Source organism: Acinonyx jubatus, chromosome D3 (genome assembly GCF_027475565.1).
Source record: "Acinonyx jubatus isolate Ajub_Pintada_27869175 chromosome D3, VMU_Ajub_asm_v1.0, whole genome shotgun sequence".
Classification (NCBI taxonomy): domain Eukaryota; kingdom Metazoa; phylum Chordata; class Mammalia; order Carnivora; family Felidae; genus Acinonyx; species Acinonyx jubatus.
In genome coordinates, this window is record NC_069392.1 from 21,377,701 (window position 1) to 21,393,255 (window position 15,555).

Genomic DNA, 15,555 nt, shown 5'->3' on the forward strand with positions numbered 1-15,555 from the left:
GACTCAGCTTCTCTACAAGTCAACCTTTGAGAGGTTGTGGCATCTGAAGGAATCCAATAAAAGCTAAAGACCCTTTGTACAGAAAAAAATTCATGGAGGCATTCTCATATATACATGCATACCTAAGTCTCACAATGTGTGACTCTAAATCTGGTTTAACAAAATCCTCAGGCTGTCCTCAACCCTGAGTGCTCTGCTGGCAGGAGGTAGCTTATAAATTCAAATCTACTATAAAAACATCTTTAAGTAATAAAAAGCATGGGGATGCTGCTTGGCAGAAAGGGCTACCTTCAGCTTATATGAGCTGCACTACAATGAATTGCTGCCCAGTCTCTCATTTTTCAAATGAGGAAACCAAACTCAGAAACATGAAATGACTTACCTACGGCACCAGGACTAAAAAGTAAGCCTCCTGACTATTCTATCACCCAGCACTAGGTGCAAAACAAGACATTTACAGAATTGAAGGAAAAGTTACTCTAACTCCAGATTTTTCACTTTTTCTCTCTTGATTCATTCATCCAACTAACAAATATCCACTGCACACCTATGAGCCAGGAGAGTGGAAAATGTGGACATGGTTTCTGTCCCTCATAAAACATGACTCCTCTAGCCAAGTAAAATTTGGACTCAGAGGATAATTCCTTTCCCAGTTCCTGAACCAGTTTAGCCTCACAATCCAGATATGCAATCTCACTGGATATAACAGACACATCTGACATCTGACTCCCACATTAACCTTGCAGTACCATTCCAAACTGAGCCTAAGGCACCTCAAATCATGGCAGATCTCCCCTAGCAACTTCCCTTAAAGGCTGTGGGGGAGAAATGAAAGTAACTTTCCTTTAGGGGAAAGTTCAGAATTATAACAAAGATGGTGATCACTTCCATTTATTAAGCAACTATTGTGTGCCAGGCTGTGGCTGACAAGCTTTTCATTTATTAATATTACTGGAGGGTCATATTAACCTATGACAAAGTATAATTATCTCTTCATTGCACAGATGAGAAAACTGAAGTACAGAGAGGCTGGTAGATTTGCTCAGGGACAAACCACTCTAATTGGAAGCATCTGTTTCATTTTAGAGTCTGTGTTCTTTCCAATGGTACCTTCATTTAGTTCTTAATTATGACACTCATTTCAAGTCCTGGTTATATGATTCCCCAGAGAATATCCAATTTCTAGGAGACAATAGTTTCTGCATAAAACTTAATGATTAGGGCAAGAGCTACCAGAACAAAATCTGCCCCATTCTATTTATTCACCAATAAATTTATCTTTGTCACTGCTGCCAACTTAAACTCCCTTAAATACTGCTTAAACGTCCCTTTCTTCACACCACTTCCCTGCTCAAAAATATCCCACAGCTTTATGTCCTCAATCAAATCTGGGTTTGATAATCTGGCCCAACCCTCCCTTAACCACTCTTGTTTCCTAACACTTCCCAGCCTCCCATCCAGGGTGCTATTTGAGGTATACAGCAGCCTCGGGGTCTCAAGGTCTCATATCTAAGAGTGCATATGTCCATCCCCAGAAAATGCCTGCATTGGAGGGCACATATTCTTTGCCTTATCTGTCATTCTTACCCCTCCAGTTACTCCAATTCACTCTTCCAGGTCAAGTTCAAAATCAAGAGAGAAGAATAAAATCTCAATATTTACCCAGAATCTCAGAGCCAGGAGGGGCTTCTATAACGATGGAGGCCAGAATGAAACTAACCCTGCCACTTCATTTTGATACATGTAAAATATAGCAACAATTATTAGGATCATCTATTAGGATCAACACTAATACATAGTATTTACTGTGTGCCTCATGTTCTTCTAAGCTTTTTATGTATTTAGAGTCATTTGATGCTCACAAACAACCCTGTAAAATGAGACAGAGTGTGTGTAAGCATCTTGCCCAAGGTCATCCAGTAGGAAAGTAGCAGAGTCAGGATTCAGAACAAGGAAGTCTGGTTCTACTGTCCTTGCTCATAACCACTGTACATACTGCTTCTTTGCTCAGCACAGCAAGTGGCACATAGTAACTGCTCACTAACTGGTGAGTGTTTTCATTTCAGAGGTGGGGGTACAGAGTCCAGAGCTGGGACATGATTTGCCCAAGGCCACTAAACTCATCAGCAACAGAACTGGCATAAGAACCCAGGCCTCCTGCTTCTTGGGCCTGATTGTATCAGGAGATCCAAAGTGGGTGGGAAACCCTTGTTCCAAAGCTGCCCAGGGCCACAGGCTTTCAAAACTTAGCAGTGTGTCTTCTGGGGTGGTGACAGGGATACTGACCAGAAGAGGTGGCCACACAGGCTGATGACGGCGTCCTTGGCTGTGTCCAGGCAGATGTTGCACTCGAAGGTGCTGTCCTGCCCTCCACTCTCACCAGCACCATTGCTGCTACCACTGGGCCCCCCTGCACTGGAGTTCTCAGGGGATGCAGAGGCCGAGGGCCCCTTGCTTGCCATCTTTGACTGTCAGAAACGGAGTGAAGATTCTCCCCAGGAAAATCCTGAAAGACAGAGAGTCCTTGATTGCCCATTTCTATAGCCCACTCTCCCTAGATTCCATAGCAATACCTCCATTGTTTCTCAGTTCTGAAGTTCAGATTATGACTGGACCCCTAAACAGACTTCGCAGAGGCTACAGAGGATGACACTCATGGGGCACCACCCAGAGAACAATGACTCAGATACTTTCATGAACATGGACTAGAATGTACCACACAAATACACTGCACAAATACACGGCATCCTCCTTCCAGATGGTTCTCCAGAGGAACTGACAACCTTTCCCACATGACCCTACATTCTCCCAGGATAACCAATCCAGGTAACAAATATGTGCTCGATAAAACTGAATGTGCACAGGCTGTCCTTTAACTTTAGACTGCAACTATACTGGCGGGTGAATCGGGTTAGGCCAGAAAAGTTGTGACTGGTATATGCCAGAATATAAGTGTAACTGTGAAAGGTTAGGAAGCTAAGAAGAACCAGAAAGGCCATTCAGCCCAATGTCTTTGAAAATCTTTTGCATTCTGCCTTCTATCGGGTTAAAATACTATCTACTTTGGGGTGCCTGGGTGGCTCAGTCGGTTAAGTGTCCGACTTGGGCTCAGGTCATGATCTCGTGGTTTGAGGGTTCGAGCCCTGTGTTGGGCTCTGTGCTGACAGCTCAGAGCCTGGAGCCTGCTTCAGATTCTGTGTCTCCTCCTTTCTCTGCCTCTCCCATGCTCATGCTGTCTCTCTCTGTCCAAATAAACGTTTAAAAAGAATTTTTTTAAAATACTATCTACTTTATTTGGTCTAAATCTATCAACTCTTTAGACTCAATACATTAAAATTTTTTTTTTAATGTTTATTTATTTTTGAGACAGAGAGAGACAGAGCATGAATGGGAGGGTCAGAGAGAGAGGGAGACACAGAATCTGAAACAGGCTCTGGGCTCCGAGCTGTCAGCACAGAGCCCGATGCAGGGCTCGAACCCATGGACCGTGAGATCATGACCTGGGCCGAAGTCGGACGCTCAACTGACTGAGCCACCCAGGCGCCCCTAGACTCAATACATTTAAAGAAGAGATTTATGTCACTGCTGTACATGGAAAACCAGTATTAGTTACCATAAGTGAAAGATAACTACAAACATAATGATAGAAAAGCTGTTTATCCACATACTGAGATCATCTGGCACATACAATGTGTTGGGCAAACTTGATCTGGTCCAATCTCTTTAGGAAACTGCACCCCAAGACCTGTCCTCTAACTGATGAATATGGAGCTAAGACCGGGACTCATGACACCCAGTCTGTATTCAAACCATTGTACCACCATAGATTAAGCTGGCCAACAAATGCTAGGAGAAAGACACTATTGTTCAACACTGCCTCCAAATAAAAGAACCTGCCAAATCTGAACACAAAGAAGGACAAAACCAACACCAACCATACCCAGAAATTCTGGGTATAGATTAAGAATCTGTCAAGAGCCTGGTCCAGCCACCCTCACCACCCTAGAAATTCTAAGTAGGAGATGCTGGCTGGTAATCATAGCCAGAAAACCAGCAGCTTGGATGCTGACTTCAGTTGAGCCTCCAGCCTGCTAGGTGTTTTGGGAACCTCCCTTCTCCTCTGTGGCCAGTTTTTTCATCTGTAAACTGAGGCACTGGACTACACTGTCTCCTAGTTGTTTCCTTCCAGCTCTAAGACTGCCATCCCAGGTCATCTCATCCACTCTCTCCAAAGCAGGCAGCCCCACCACAAGTCTGGGACTCACCACTGGAGTACCAGAAGACTGTTCTGATTCCAGCTTCCAAAGTTCAAAGAGATGTAAAGACCAAAAAGCCAGTCTTCTCAGACCAAGAAGCCTTCCTACACACCACCAACTTAGAACTCTAGACTCAAAAGCACCCTCCTCACGATAGCAGCTCAGTGACTTGAGCAGGGAGAGGAAACCAGCTCACCACCACTTTTTCACATAGTTACATCATTTTACATAATGTCCCAGAAGGGCAGCTGGCTGCTGGCAGCACCAGTGCCTCACTGGCCTCAGCTCCAAGTCCTTCCCCCTGACCCAGGGCTTCTTTCTCTCCATATACAAGTGTTCTCTCCTTCTTAGGATGGAGCGTGCTTCTGAGGGCCATGTTATGGCCTTCACATGTCGTTCCAGCTCAAGTACCTGACAGGTGTGTGTTTCTTTAAAATATATTTACCTTTTAAAATTAAGAACTGTGTATACAGAAGTAGAAAGACAATCATAAAGTCAGGTTCACTGATCAATCTTAATGATAGTCTCCTGCTGTGATGCAATAGGAAGTACATATCACCAACAACGAAGCACTCTTAATACATAGACTCTAATCATATCTCTAAAATAAATTACCCACTTACAGAAAATATGGGGCATAGATGCATGTGTTTAACAACCCCAGGAGGATGCAATCAGCAAATCCAGAATGTGGGACCTTTCATAGGGCAAATAATCCAAGTTCTCCAAAAAATAAATAGCATAAGTGGGGCGTGGAATTCTAGATTGAAACTTGAGACATATCTGCCACTGGAACTGTGTGGATCTCACTGGAACCAGGTTCAAACAAACCAACTGTAAAAAGACATTTGTGAGATGACTGTCAAAAATTAGATTTAGGCTGGATATTAGTGGTATTAAGGAATTATTATTAATTTTATTGAGTATGATAATGGTATTGCATAATTTAGAAAATATTCATCTGCTAGAAATCCACACTTAAGTATTTATGATGGAATGATATTTGGGATTGGCTTTAAAATACTCCAGGAGGAGAAGTGAAAATGGAGAGAAAAGATGAACAGGGAAGGTGATGGTTGTTGGAGCTGGATGATGAATGGCGATTTATTCCATTAGCTTATTTTTGTGTCCTTATAAACTTCCATAATAAAAGGTATTTTTAGAAACATGTTAGATTGCAGAAGAGTATGTGCCTGAACTTATTTGGGTAAAAACAAAATACATAAATGAATACACACACACATACACACAAATATATGCAAAGAAAATGCCTAAAAGGCACAAACTGAACTATTGACAATTATTTCTCGGATCAGGGGCTGGGGAACTTTCGAGTTTCATATTCTTATTCTGATTTAATGTTTTATGACAAACAGGTATTACCTTTATAGTAACATTTAAAAAATTGGGGTTGCCTGGGTGGGTCAGTTGGTTAAATGTCTGACCACGGTTCATGGGTTCAAGCCCCATGTTGTGCTCTGTGCTGATAGCTCAGAGCCTGGAGCCTGCTTCAAATTGTGTCTCCCTCTCTCTCTCTCTGCCTCTCCCCCTGCTTCAAAAATAAACATTAAAAAAAAATTTTTTTAAAGAAATTGTAAAATGTATGTGTAATATTACATTTGTTACAATAATGATATTATTATAAAATGTCTTTTAAAGTGTGGAAAAACATACCAAACTGTTAATAGTGACTATCTGCATTGGTGGGAGCTTAGAGGTAGTGATTTATACTTTCTAAGTCCCCCACATTTACAAAACTGACATTTTTACATGTATTAATTTTGAAATGAGACAAAAGACCAACAGTACATTAAAAAAAAAAAAAAAAAAAAAGAACACTTTCCAATCTTCTAGTTTCCTCCAATCCTGAAAAGTTCTGAGTTCAAGTCCTGACTACACCACTCTGGGTAGATACCTTGAAGGCTACAATCTCTGTTTTCACCTGAAAAGTGAGGGTGTTATGCCTCCTACAAAGGGCTGTGAAGGTGACCCTATGAGATAACACAGTGACCCAGAGGGCCCAGCAAGGTAGGCTGTTGCTACTGGGGAGATGTATATAGACACCTCTTACCCTGGTCCATTACCTCTCTGCTCCCTGAACCCAACAAGGCTCTGCATGGCTCCTATTCCTTAGGGATATAAGGCTTGAGGGGACAGTCAGGACCAAGGTAGGTGTTGGAGTGGGAATGGTCAGGAGACAGTTAACAGGACAGACAGCTCAGTGTGTAGGCAGTGGCAGGCCTGCAGCAGGTCAGGCATTGGGATAGGGCTGCACATTCCAACTCCAAGCAGACTACATCACTCTCATGTTAATTCTTAGTAGACTGACCACATGGTTGCTACTCAGGCTCTAAAGCCTCCTCCTAGTAGGCACTCAAATATTTGCTGAGTGAGTGGGTGCAGGCATGTGTGATTGGTTTTGGTCAACTCCCAGGCCAGCTGCTCATAAACCTCTCTTTGCAATAAATACATCCTGGGCCCCAGAGTCACACACCTATCCCCAGAGACCTCTCCACACCTCCTTTCTACCTTCCTGTACAGGAACCTCACCATACCAAGGCGACATGGCAGAGATGAGCAGCCTTCCCTGGGGACTGTCCACTAAACACCTGCAGAACAACAGAATGTGGCCACAGCTTCATAGGCCCAGGAATGGGACAGTGGCTCAGAGGACAAAGGGTCCTGGTTGGCTCAGGAAATGGACAGAGTAAAAGGAAGGCAGGCCCTTAGCATGCCTGAGCTGCCATCTTACTCAAACTTTCTCCTGGTCCCTATAGGAACCAAGAACTTCAACCTGACTACATAGCAACCTTGTTGTGGCTGGTTCTGTGCCCCTGTCCCTACTTTGACCATTCTTCACTCCTGATCTGAATCAGCTTTTCAAACATATTCACATCTATTACCACTCTGCTGAGGTAATAGCTTTTACTATTTTACACTCCATTTCACAGATGAGGTCATCAGGCCAGGGAGGTTAGAGGACTCGCACAAGGCCAGGCCATCACACAGTGCCAAATTCAGACTTTCCAACACAACATCAGTGCTCTTTTCATTCTGACATGCTACCCTTTAATATGCAGCTTTACAAAATTAAATACCTGGTCTTTGTTTCGCTCAAATTCATTGTGCAATGCTGCAACTGTTCTTTGGAGTGTGAAGCAAACTCATCACTCATGCATTTATGCGTTCAATCCACAGATCTCCAATACCAACTACATTTGATGCTTGGGGCTACCAACTGTGTGTGTGGAGGGGGGGTCACAAAGAAGAGCAAGGCCAAGTTGAGGCTCTGGAATCTAGAATAGGAGCTAACGAAGACACATGGATAATTATAAGAATTCTTAATAAGGGGCTCCATCAAACTTGCCTGTTTTTCCTAAACAAGGCACCCTCCCAGAAATCTGGTTCCTAGACCTCCTCAGTGATTTAAGTAGGATTTGGATCTGGATAGTGCCCAAGAATCTGTTTTTCAAATAAGAATCTTATTTTCAAATAAGGGTCCCTACTTTCCACTCCAGGTGATTCTTTGATGAAGAGTTTGGAAACCCAGCTCTCTAAAGGGGAAGAACTCTACCAAAAGCACAAAGCAATATGGCACAGCACAGAGTTTGGGAGGGACAGTGATCACAGGGCCTGTCCTTCAGAATATACACACCCCAGCTACAGTCCACAGGCACTATGAAGGTCAGATAAATCTTTGGGTTGGGGGACAAGTCTGCTGAGATCTCAGACCAGCATGTCCTCCATCCAAGACAGAGCTGATCATTAAAGAAACAAATTCATACCTAGTTTTAAAAAACATTCCTAAAGTTGAGATGTCCAGAGTGGCACCATATGGTGCTGGAACTAAAGCAGATTTGCAATACGTGATGATCCCTTAGGAATGCAGAACCTGGTAGCTGAAATAGATTGACCCAGCCTCACTCCTATTACCTTCCCAGAGCTGGCCTGGCCTACCTCACAGGAACTGAGCAAGGGAGAGAATGGAAAAGTTGCATGTCCCTGCAGGAAACACTGGGGAACTCGACCTCATGAAGAAATCTCTTCGTAACATTCTTGTATTCAAGAATTCTCATGTTCTAGAGAACTGTAGGTATTCAAAATCTGCCTTCTCTACCCCCTTAAAACTCTAAGAGTTCCTGGACCAAGGTGTACCAAGGCATCTAAGAATGTTAATCCTAGTTATGAAGATTACAAATTTGGGTGATAAATAATTGGCATGATCCAAGTGGGTACCCAGCAGAGTTCTTGTTCCTGTGGGCACATGCTTGTTCATACAGAAGCTTTCTCCCAGGAACTGTAGCTTGCCTGAGCCTGTCTCTGCTGCTCATTAGGATGCTGTTGGACCACATGTAGGCAGAGGCGAGACATGCATTCTGAGAATGCCTATATCACACTTACAGAAGTTTGGAGTGGGAAGAAATCTGAGTAAGCTGATTGGAACTTGGAACACATAGAAACCAGGCTCTAACATTTTAGAGTCTAAAATGGAGTTTAGGTAGGTCCCAGAGGCCTGGCCCTCAAATATAGGACCAAGGGCATGAATGGCCTTTAAAGTCTCAAAGGACAGAGGAAGTTGAAAAGACTGGCCTCTTTTCCTTGGGGATGCACTGGTTCTTTTCTATGGCACCCTTTAACCTCCCTATCTGTTCAACCAACCCCTCTCTTACCTTCAAAGATTTATTAAACAGCTTATTTGCCAAGCATTCAGGATACAGAGATAAAGGATTTATCTAGGGAGACACAGACAAATAAACCAACAAGGCAACCTTACCTTCAGCACAGCGCTTAGCTTACTATCAGCACAGCGCTGAGTGCTGATAAAAATATGTACAGAGTGCGTGACGGCAGGCAGGGCATGGTGGGGAGGACGAAACACACAGCACATAGGACAAGTGGACAATTTATTGTGCTGAGTTCAATGGCTGGAGCCCAGGGCACATATAGGAGTGGCAAGACAACAAGGGTTGGGACTGAGGCAGGAAGAAAGGCCTTGGAGTCCTTGTGCCCTTCATATCTAAATGGGGATTCTGGGGTCAGTTGTTCCTACTTCTTCAGATTTTCTTCTGCTATTTTTGAATCGAAAGGGTTTTTTGTTTTGTTTTGTTTTAAACTTCAATGCTTTTTCCTAAAGCTTATCAGGTTTCCTAAGAAAGGATGAAGCAAGATTTGGACAATCCCTGGCACAAGCTTTTAAGGGTCACCCAAGAGCTGCCTTTTGTCATCCTTTACTGTCTTAAAATGTTCTTTAACTTTTTAAGGACTTTTGTCCTTAAAAACACACATGGCAGAGGAATTTGATGGCTTTGGGTTCAAATCTCAGCTCTGCCACTTACTCTGTAACTTTACATGTTATTTTCTCTCTGAGACTTTGTTTTACTCATATATGTAAAAGGGGCTATTTCCTTCCTCATAGGATAGTTTATAAGGATTAAAGAGATGCAACAATAAGGGACTAGCACAGTGCCAACACAGTTAAGTGCTTAAGAAATGTTAATTTCCCCTCCCTGTAAGGTCTGACGGAGTACACTGAAGGTGTACTGCTTCTTTATATTCCCCACAGAGCTATGTAATCAGGTACTTGTTTAATTTGCTGAATGAATAAGTCACAACTTCCCTTTATGAATGATCATCATTCTTTGAAGGTATAGTAGGTAAAACATCAGAACCGTGTATGAGAAAATCCAGAATGTGACACACTTAGTTTGATCCAGGCAAAATCCGATTTTCCATGAAAGTATTAAAATTAGGAGTCATGTTATATATGTTATCACCATGAATAATATCAGCTAACACTCAGTGCCATTTACATGAATTACCTCATTTAATCTTTATACCCTGCCTTTGAGGTAAACACCACTATACCATTGTTAGCATCCCCTGGGATGTTAGATTAAAACTTAGATTAGTTAAATCATTTAATCATGGTCACAGAGCCAGTCAGAGGCAAAGCTTCCCAACTCCCAAGCCAATGTGCTTAACAGTACCTCAGTGATCTGTTCGTATGTCTGTCTCCTTGAGCCCAGACACAGCTTCCAGGTGCCTTACTCAGCACAGGGGCAGGCACCTCAAGGACACCTCATAAATGTGTGTGGGTTGATGGACCTGATGGCAAGGAGTACTTAGAACTATACAGCTCAATATGACTCAGTTTAGCCAATTGAAGTTGTAGAAATCAGTATCCTAAAAGAACAAGATATTCTTGGGGCTCCAGATATTCTGGGTGGCTCAGTTGGTTGAGTGTCCAACTTGGGCTCAGGTCATGATCTCTTGGTTCATGAGTTTGAGCCCCACATCATGCTCTCTGCTGTCAGCATGGAGCCCACTTCAGATTCTCTCTCTCTTTCTCTCTCTTTGTACCTCCCCTGCTCACACTCTCTCTCAAAAATAAAAAAACATTAAAAAAAAAAAAAGACATTCTTCAGCAGTGTTTTTCAGAACTGGAAATGTTAACATAACTGTTTTAGACCTTTTTCTTTTTTTTTAAGTTAAATATTGCCCAAACTCTTAAAGAAATGAAAAAAAAAAAAAAATCAGGAATTTGCACCAGAAAAAGGTTTGGGTTTTCCCAAATTGGTACCCACCTCTATTAGAGATAACTACTGACACAGAGGTTGAATTATTCACTGAACTTTCTATTTCTCACACTAAGTCAGACACCTCCTAGAGCCACAAGCACAGTTCCTGACACAAAGTAAATGTCTGATGAATGCATATGAATGAATGATGAGGATCTGCCAATTTCAATTCAAACCAATATAATTGCATAAAATATTGTGTTAAAGCAAACATCTTCAGATTGGACAGATCTTAACTGAGGACTGTGGATTTCTAGGATAACACAGTGAAAGGAAGAATCTGGAGCCAGAGGACCTAGGCTGATGCTCAGCTCTGCCACTCACTAAGCCAGAGTCCTCACATGCAAATGGAATAATTGTATCTACCCTTCCTTTGTTATCAGAAAAAGTTTTCTTTTTTTTTTTTTAAGTTTGTTTATTTGAGAGGGAGAGAGTTCAAGTGGGGGAGGAGCAGAGAGAGAGGAACAGAGTATCCAAAGGGTGCTCTGAACTGACAGCAGAGAGCTTGATGTGGGGCTCGAACTCATGAACTGCAAGGATCATGACCTGAGCCAAAGTCATACACTTAACCAACTGAGCCACCCAGGCGCCCCCAGAAAAGTTTTCAAAATGAGACTTTTGCTTTTGTTTTCATGCAGTCAGTAAATCCTTGTTAATATAGATTCTATAAAATCTCATTAATTCAGATTTTACCTGAGGTTGAGCTAAAGAGTGCTAAAATATTCTGAAAGTAGAATAAAAAGAAAATGAATGACAAGATTTAACTAATTAATGAGAAAACTTTTTTTTTTTTAATAAAATTTATTTTGAGGGAGGGAGAGGGAGAGAGAGAGAAAGAGAATGCGAGCAGGGGAGGGGCAGAGAGAGAGACAGAGAGAGAGAGAGAGAGAGAGAGAGAGAGAGAGAGGGAGGGAGAATCCCAAACAGGATCTGCGTGCTAGCGCAGAGCCTGACATGGGGCTCGAACTCAAGAAACATGAGATCATGACCTGAGCCAAAGTCAAGAGTCAGACACTTAACCGACTGAGTCACCCAGATGCCCCAAGGAGAAAACTTTCTAAGAACTTAAAAACATCCAGCTCAGGGGCGCCTGGGTGGCTCAGTTGGTTGAGCGTCCGACTTCAGCTCAGGTCATGATCTCACAGCTTGTGAGTTCGAGCCCCGCGTCGGGCTCTGCGCTGACAGCTCAGAGCCTGAAGCCTGCTTCAGTTTCTGTGTCCCCCTTTCTCTCTCTGCCCCTTCCCCGCTCATACTCTCTCTCTCAAAAAATGAACAAACGTTAAAAAAATTAAAAAAAAAAATTAAAAAAACCCAAAAACATCCAGCTCATACTTGACAAAAGCAATAATCTCACTTCTCCATTCAAAGGGAGGTCCCAAGGAGGACCATCAGGAGAACATATATAAGATAAAACAACTATGGTTTGAGATAATAAAACCAAAATGACATCATTTTGAATAATATGTAAGATTGACTTCTACAAATCAGATTTGTGTCCTGAGCCACCTGACATTAATTGTCAGAGCAGTTTGGGAAACATTTGGAGAATGGCCAAGAACTATGCTCAATGAAATACTGAGCAATATTGAGCAATTAAATATAAATCAGACAAAGTCTGGTTCCTGTCCTCAAGAAGTCTGTAGTCTAGTGAGAATTTAACTGACATTAAAGAAAAAAAAAAGCATCTCACACTGAAAACCCCCTCTGCAGAGATGGCAGTAAGTAAAGACAAGTAATTTTCCTGGGCTTTTGCCCAGTATCCACTCCCATATTCAGAGAGCTGTCCATCTTTAAAAACTCCCTCCATGCCTATTCCACAAGGCACTTCTGAGGAGCAACTGAGAGCATGGATATTAAATAATCAGGTGCTATAGAGACTACCAGGGGAGTCAACCTGGTCCCAGGGTGGAATGGCCAGCCAGACTCCTAGGCCATTTCCACAGAAACAGGCATAGCCTACTGCTTCGGATTTCTGTGTGTCCTTAGGCCAGCTGGGGGACAAAGGAGCCACCATTCAGTTATGTCATGCTCCCACTGTTCAATGGAGATGGATTTATGACATCCTAGCTGATGTGAAGAGTAGAAAAGTAGGGTCCATGATAGCTATGTGGCAGTTCAGGCCACTTCTGAGAATCTTAAGCCAAAACCCACTTGGTAGCTTTTTACATGCTTTAAATACTACATTTCTGGCAGTGATTACTTGGTTAACACATCAATGGCACAAGCAAAGAAGAAAAAATAGACAGATTTCATGAAAATTTAAAAATTTTGTGCATCAAAAGACACTATCTAAACAGAGTAAAAAGGCAACTTACAGAATGGGAGAAAATATTTGCAAATCATATATCTGAGAAATCAGTATCCAGAATATATAGAAAATTCCTAAAACTCAACAATCCCTTTCAAAGAAGGACAAAGGACTTGAATAGACATTTCTCCAAAAATACACAAGTGACCAAAAACAACATGCAAAAATGCTTAACATCACTAACTAGAAAAATCCAAGGGGCACTTAGGTGGCTCAGTTGGTTGAGCGACCAACTCTCAATTTTGGTTCAGGTCACGAACCCAGGGTTATGGGATTGAGCCCTGCATCAGGCTCCATGCTTAGCCTGAAGTCTGCTTGGAATTCTCTCTCCTCCCTCTCTGCACCTCCCCCTCTCACAGTCATGCGCGCGCTCTCTCTCTCTCTCAAAAAACAAAAACGCATATATATATATATATATATATATATATATATATATTTATATCCATGTATATATGTGTATATATATATACCCATATATCCATATAGATAGATATATATATATCCATATTGATATATATATAAGAAAAATCTAAATCAAAACTATGAAATACTACTTCATACCAATTAGGATAGCTACTATTAAAAAAAACAAAAACAAAACAAAAAATCCACCAAACAGAAAATAACAAGTGTTGGTGAGGAGGTGGGAGAAATTGAAACCTTTGTGCACTTTAGGTTGGAAAGTATAATGGCACAGCTGCTATGGAAAACACTATGGCAGTTCCTCAAAAAGTTAACAATAGAATTACCATATGATGCAGCAATTATGCTTCTGGGTATATATATCCAAAAGAACTGAAAGCAGGGTCTTGAAGAGATATTTGTACACCCATGTTCCTATCTGCATTATTCCCAATAGCTAAAACATGAAAGCAACCCAAGTTTCCATCCACACATAAATAAATGGATAAACACAATGTGGTATATGCATACCATGGAGCATTATTCAGCCCTAAAAAGGAAGAAAATTCTGATACACACTACAACATGGGTGAACCTTGAGCACATTATGCTAAGTGAAATAAACCAGTAGCAAAAAGACAAATACTGCAGTACTCCACTTATGTAAAAAATTTTTTAATGTTTTTTTTGAGAGACAGAGTGCAAGCGAGGGAGGGGTATAGAGAGAGGGAGACACAGAATCTGAAGCAGGATCCAGGCTCTGAGATGTCAGCACAGAGCCATACAAGGGGCTTGAACTCACGGAGTGTGAGATCATGACCTGAGCTGAAGTTGGATGCTTAACCGACTGAGCCACCCAGGTGCCCCTGTAGTACTCCACTTATATGAGGTACTTAGAGTAGTCAAAATCATGGAGACAGAAAGAATTGTGGTTGCCAGGCATAGGTGAGAAAAGGGACTGACAAGCTACTGCTTAATGGGTATAGAGTTCCAGTTTTGCAAAATGAAGAATTCTGGAGATGGATAATGGCTGCACCACAATATGAATGTACTTAATACCACTGAACTATACACTTCAAAATGGTTGAGATGATAAATTTTATGTTATGTGTATTTTACTACAATAAAAAAAATTGGAGGGGCGCCTGGGTGGCTCAGTCAGTTAAGCATCTGACTTCGGCTCAGGTCATTATCTTGTGGTTCATGGGTTAGGTTCCCATGTTGGGTTCTGTGCTGACAGCTCAGACCCTGTAGCCTGCTTTGGATTCTGTGTCTCCCCATCTCTTTGCCCCTCCCCCACTCACACTCTGTCTCTCTCTCAATCTCTCAAAAATAAACATCAAAAAAAAGGTGGAAAAAAGATCCCTATATTTCCACAAAAGGTAATTTATTATACGATTCCCTTAACAGAAAATATCTACAATAGGGGTGCCTGGCTGGCTCAGTTGGTGGAGCATGACTTTTGATCTCAGGGTCGTGAATTCAAGCCCCATGATGGGTGTGGAGCCTACTTTAAAAAAATAAAATAAAAATGGGTGAATACTGTCTTTAAAAAAAAAAGAGAGAAAATATCTACAGAAGACAAATTCATAGAGACCAGAGTGGATTAGAAGTTACCAGGAACTAGGATGAGGGGCAAATGGAAGGTTATTGTTTAATGGGTATAGAGTTTCTGTTTGGGGTAATGATAAAGTTTTGGAAAGATAGTGATGATGGTTGCACAACATTGTGAATGTACTTAAATGCCACTGAATTGTACACTCAAAAATGGTTTTAAAATAGCAAATTCTGTGATGTATATTTTACCACAATAAAAGTTTTTAAAAAATAATCTGGGCTCCTTATTAGAAAGAAAACCATATTTCCACTCACTAAAAACATGCTGATTAATTGTTGTATATATCATTATCTATACAATAAGATTTACTGACTTATTAAATAAATGAATGGTTAAGTAAATGTATCAGAAGCAATGCTTACCGAAAAGGCTGGCAAAAGCATGGGGACATTA

General features: G+C 41.6%; 1 protein-coding gene across 1 annotated transcript in view; it reads right to left on the reverse strand.

Moving 5' to 3' along the window:
• Positions 1–15,555, reverse strand: part of RNF185 (ring finger protein 185) — a 36,613-nt gene that overhangs the window by 11,140 nt on the left and 9,918 nt on the right. The window contains exon 2 of the mRNA XM_015081495.3: positions 2,287–2,506. Within this exon, the coding sequence (XP_014936981.1) occupies positions 2,287–2,462 (176 nt within the window). The 5' untranslated portion in view covers positions 2,463–2,506. The remainder of the gene's footprint in view (positions 1–2,286; positions 2,507–15,555) is intronic.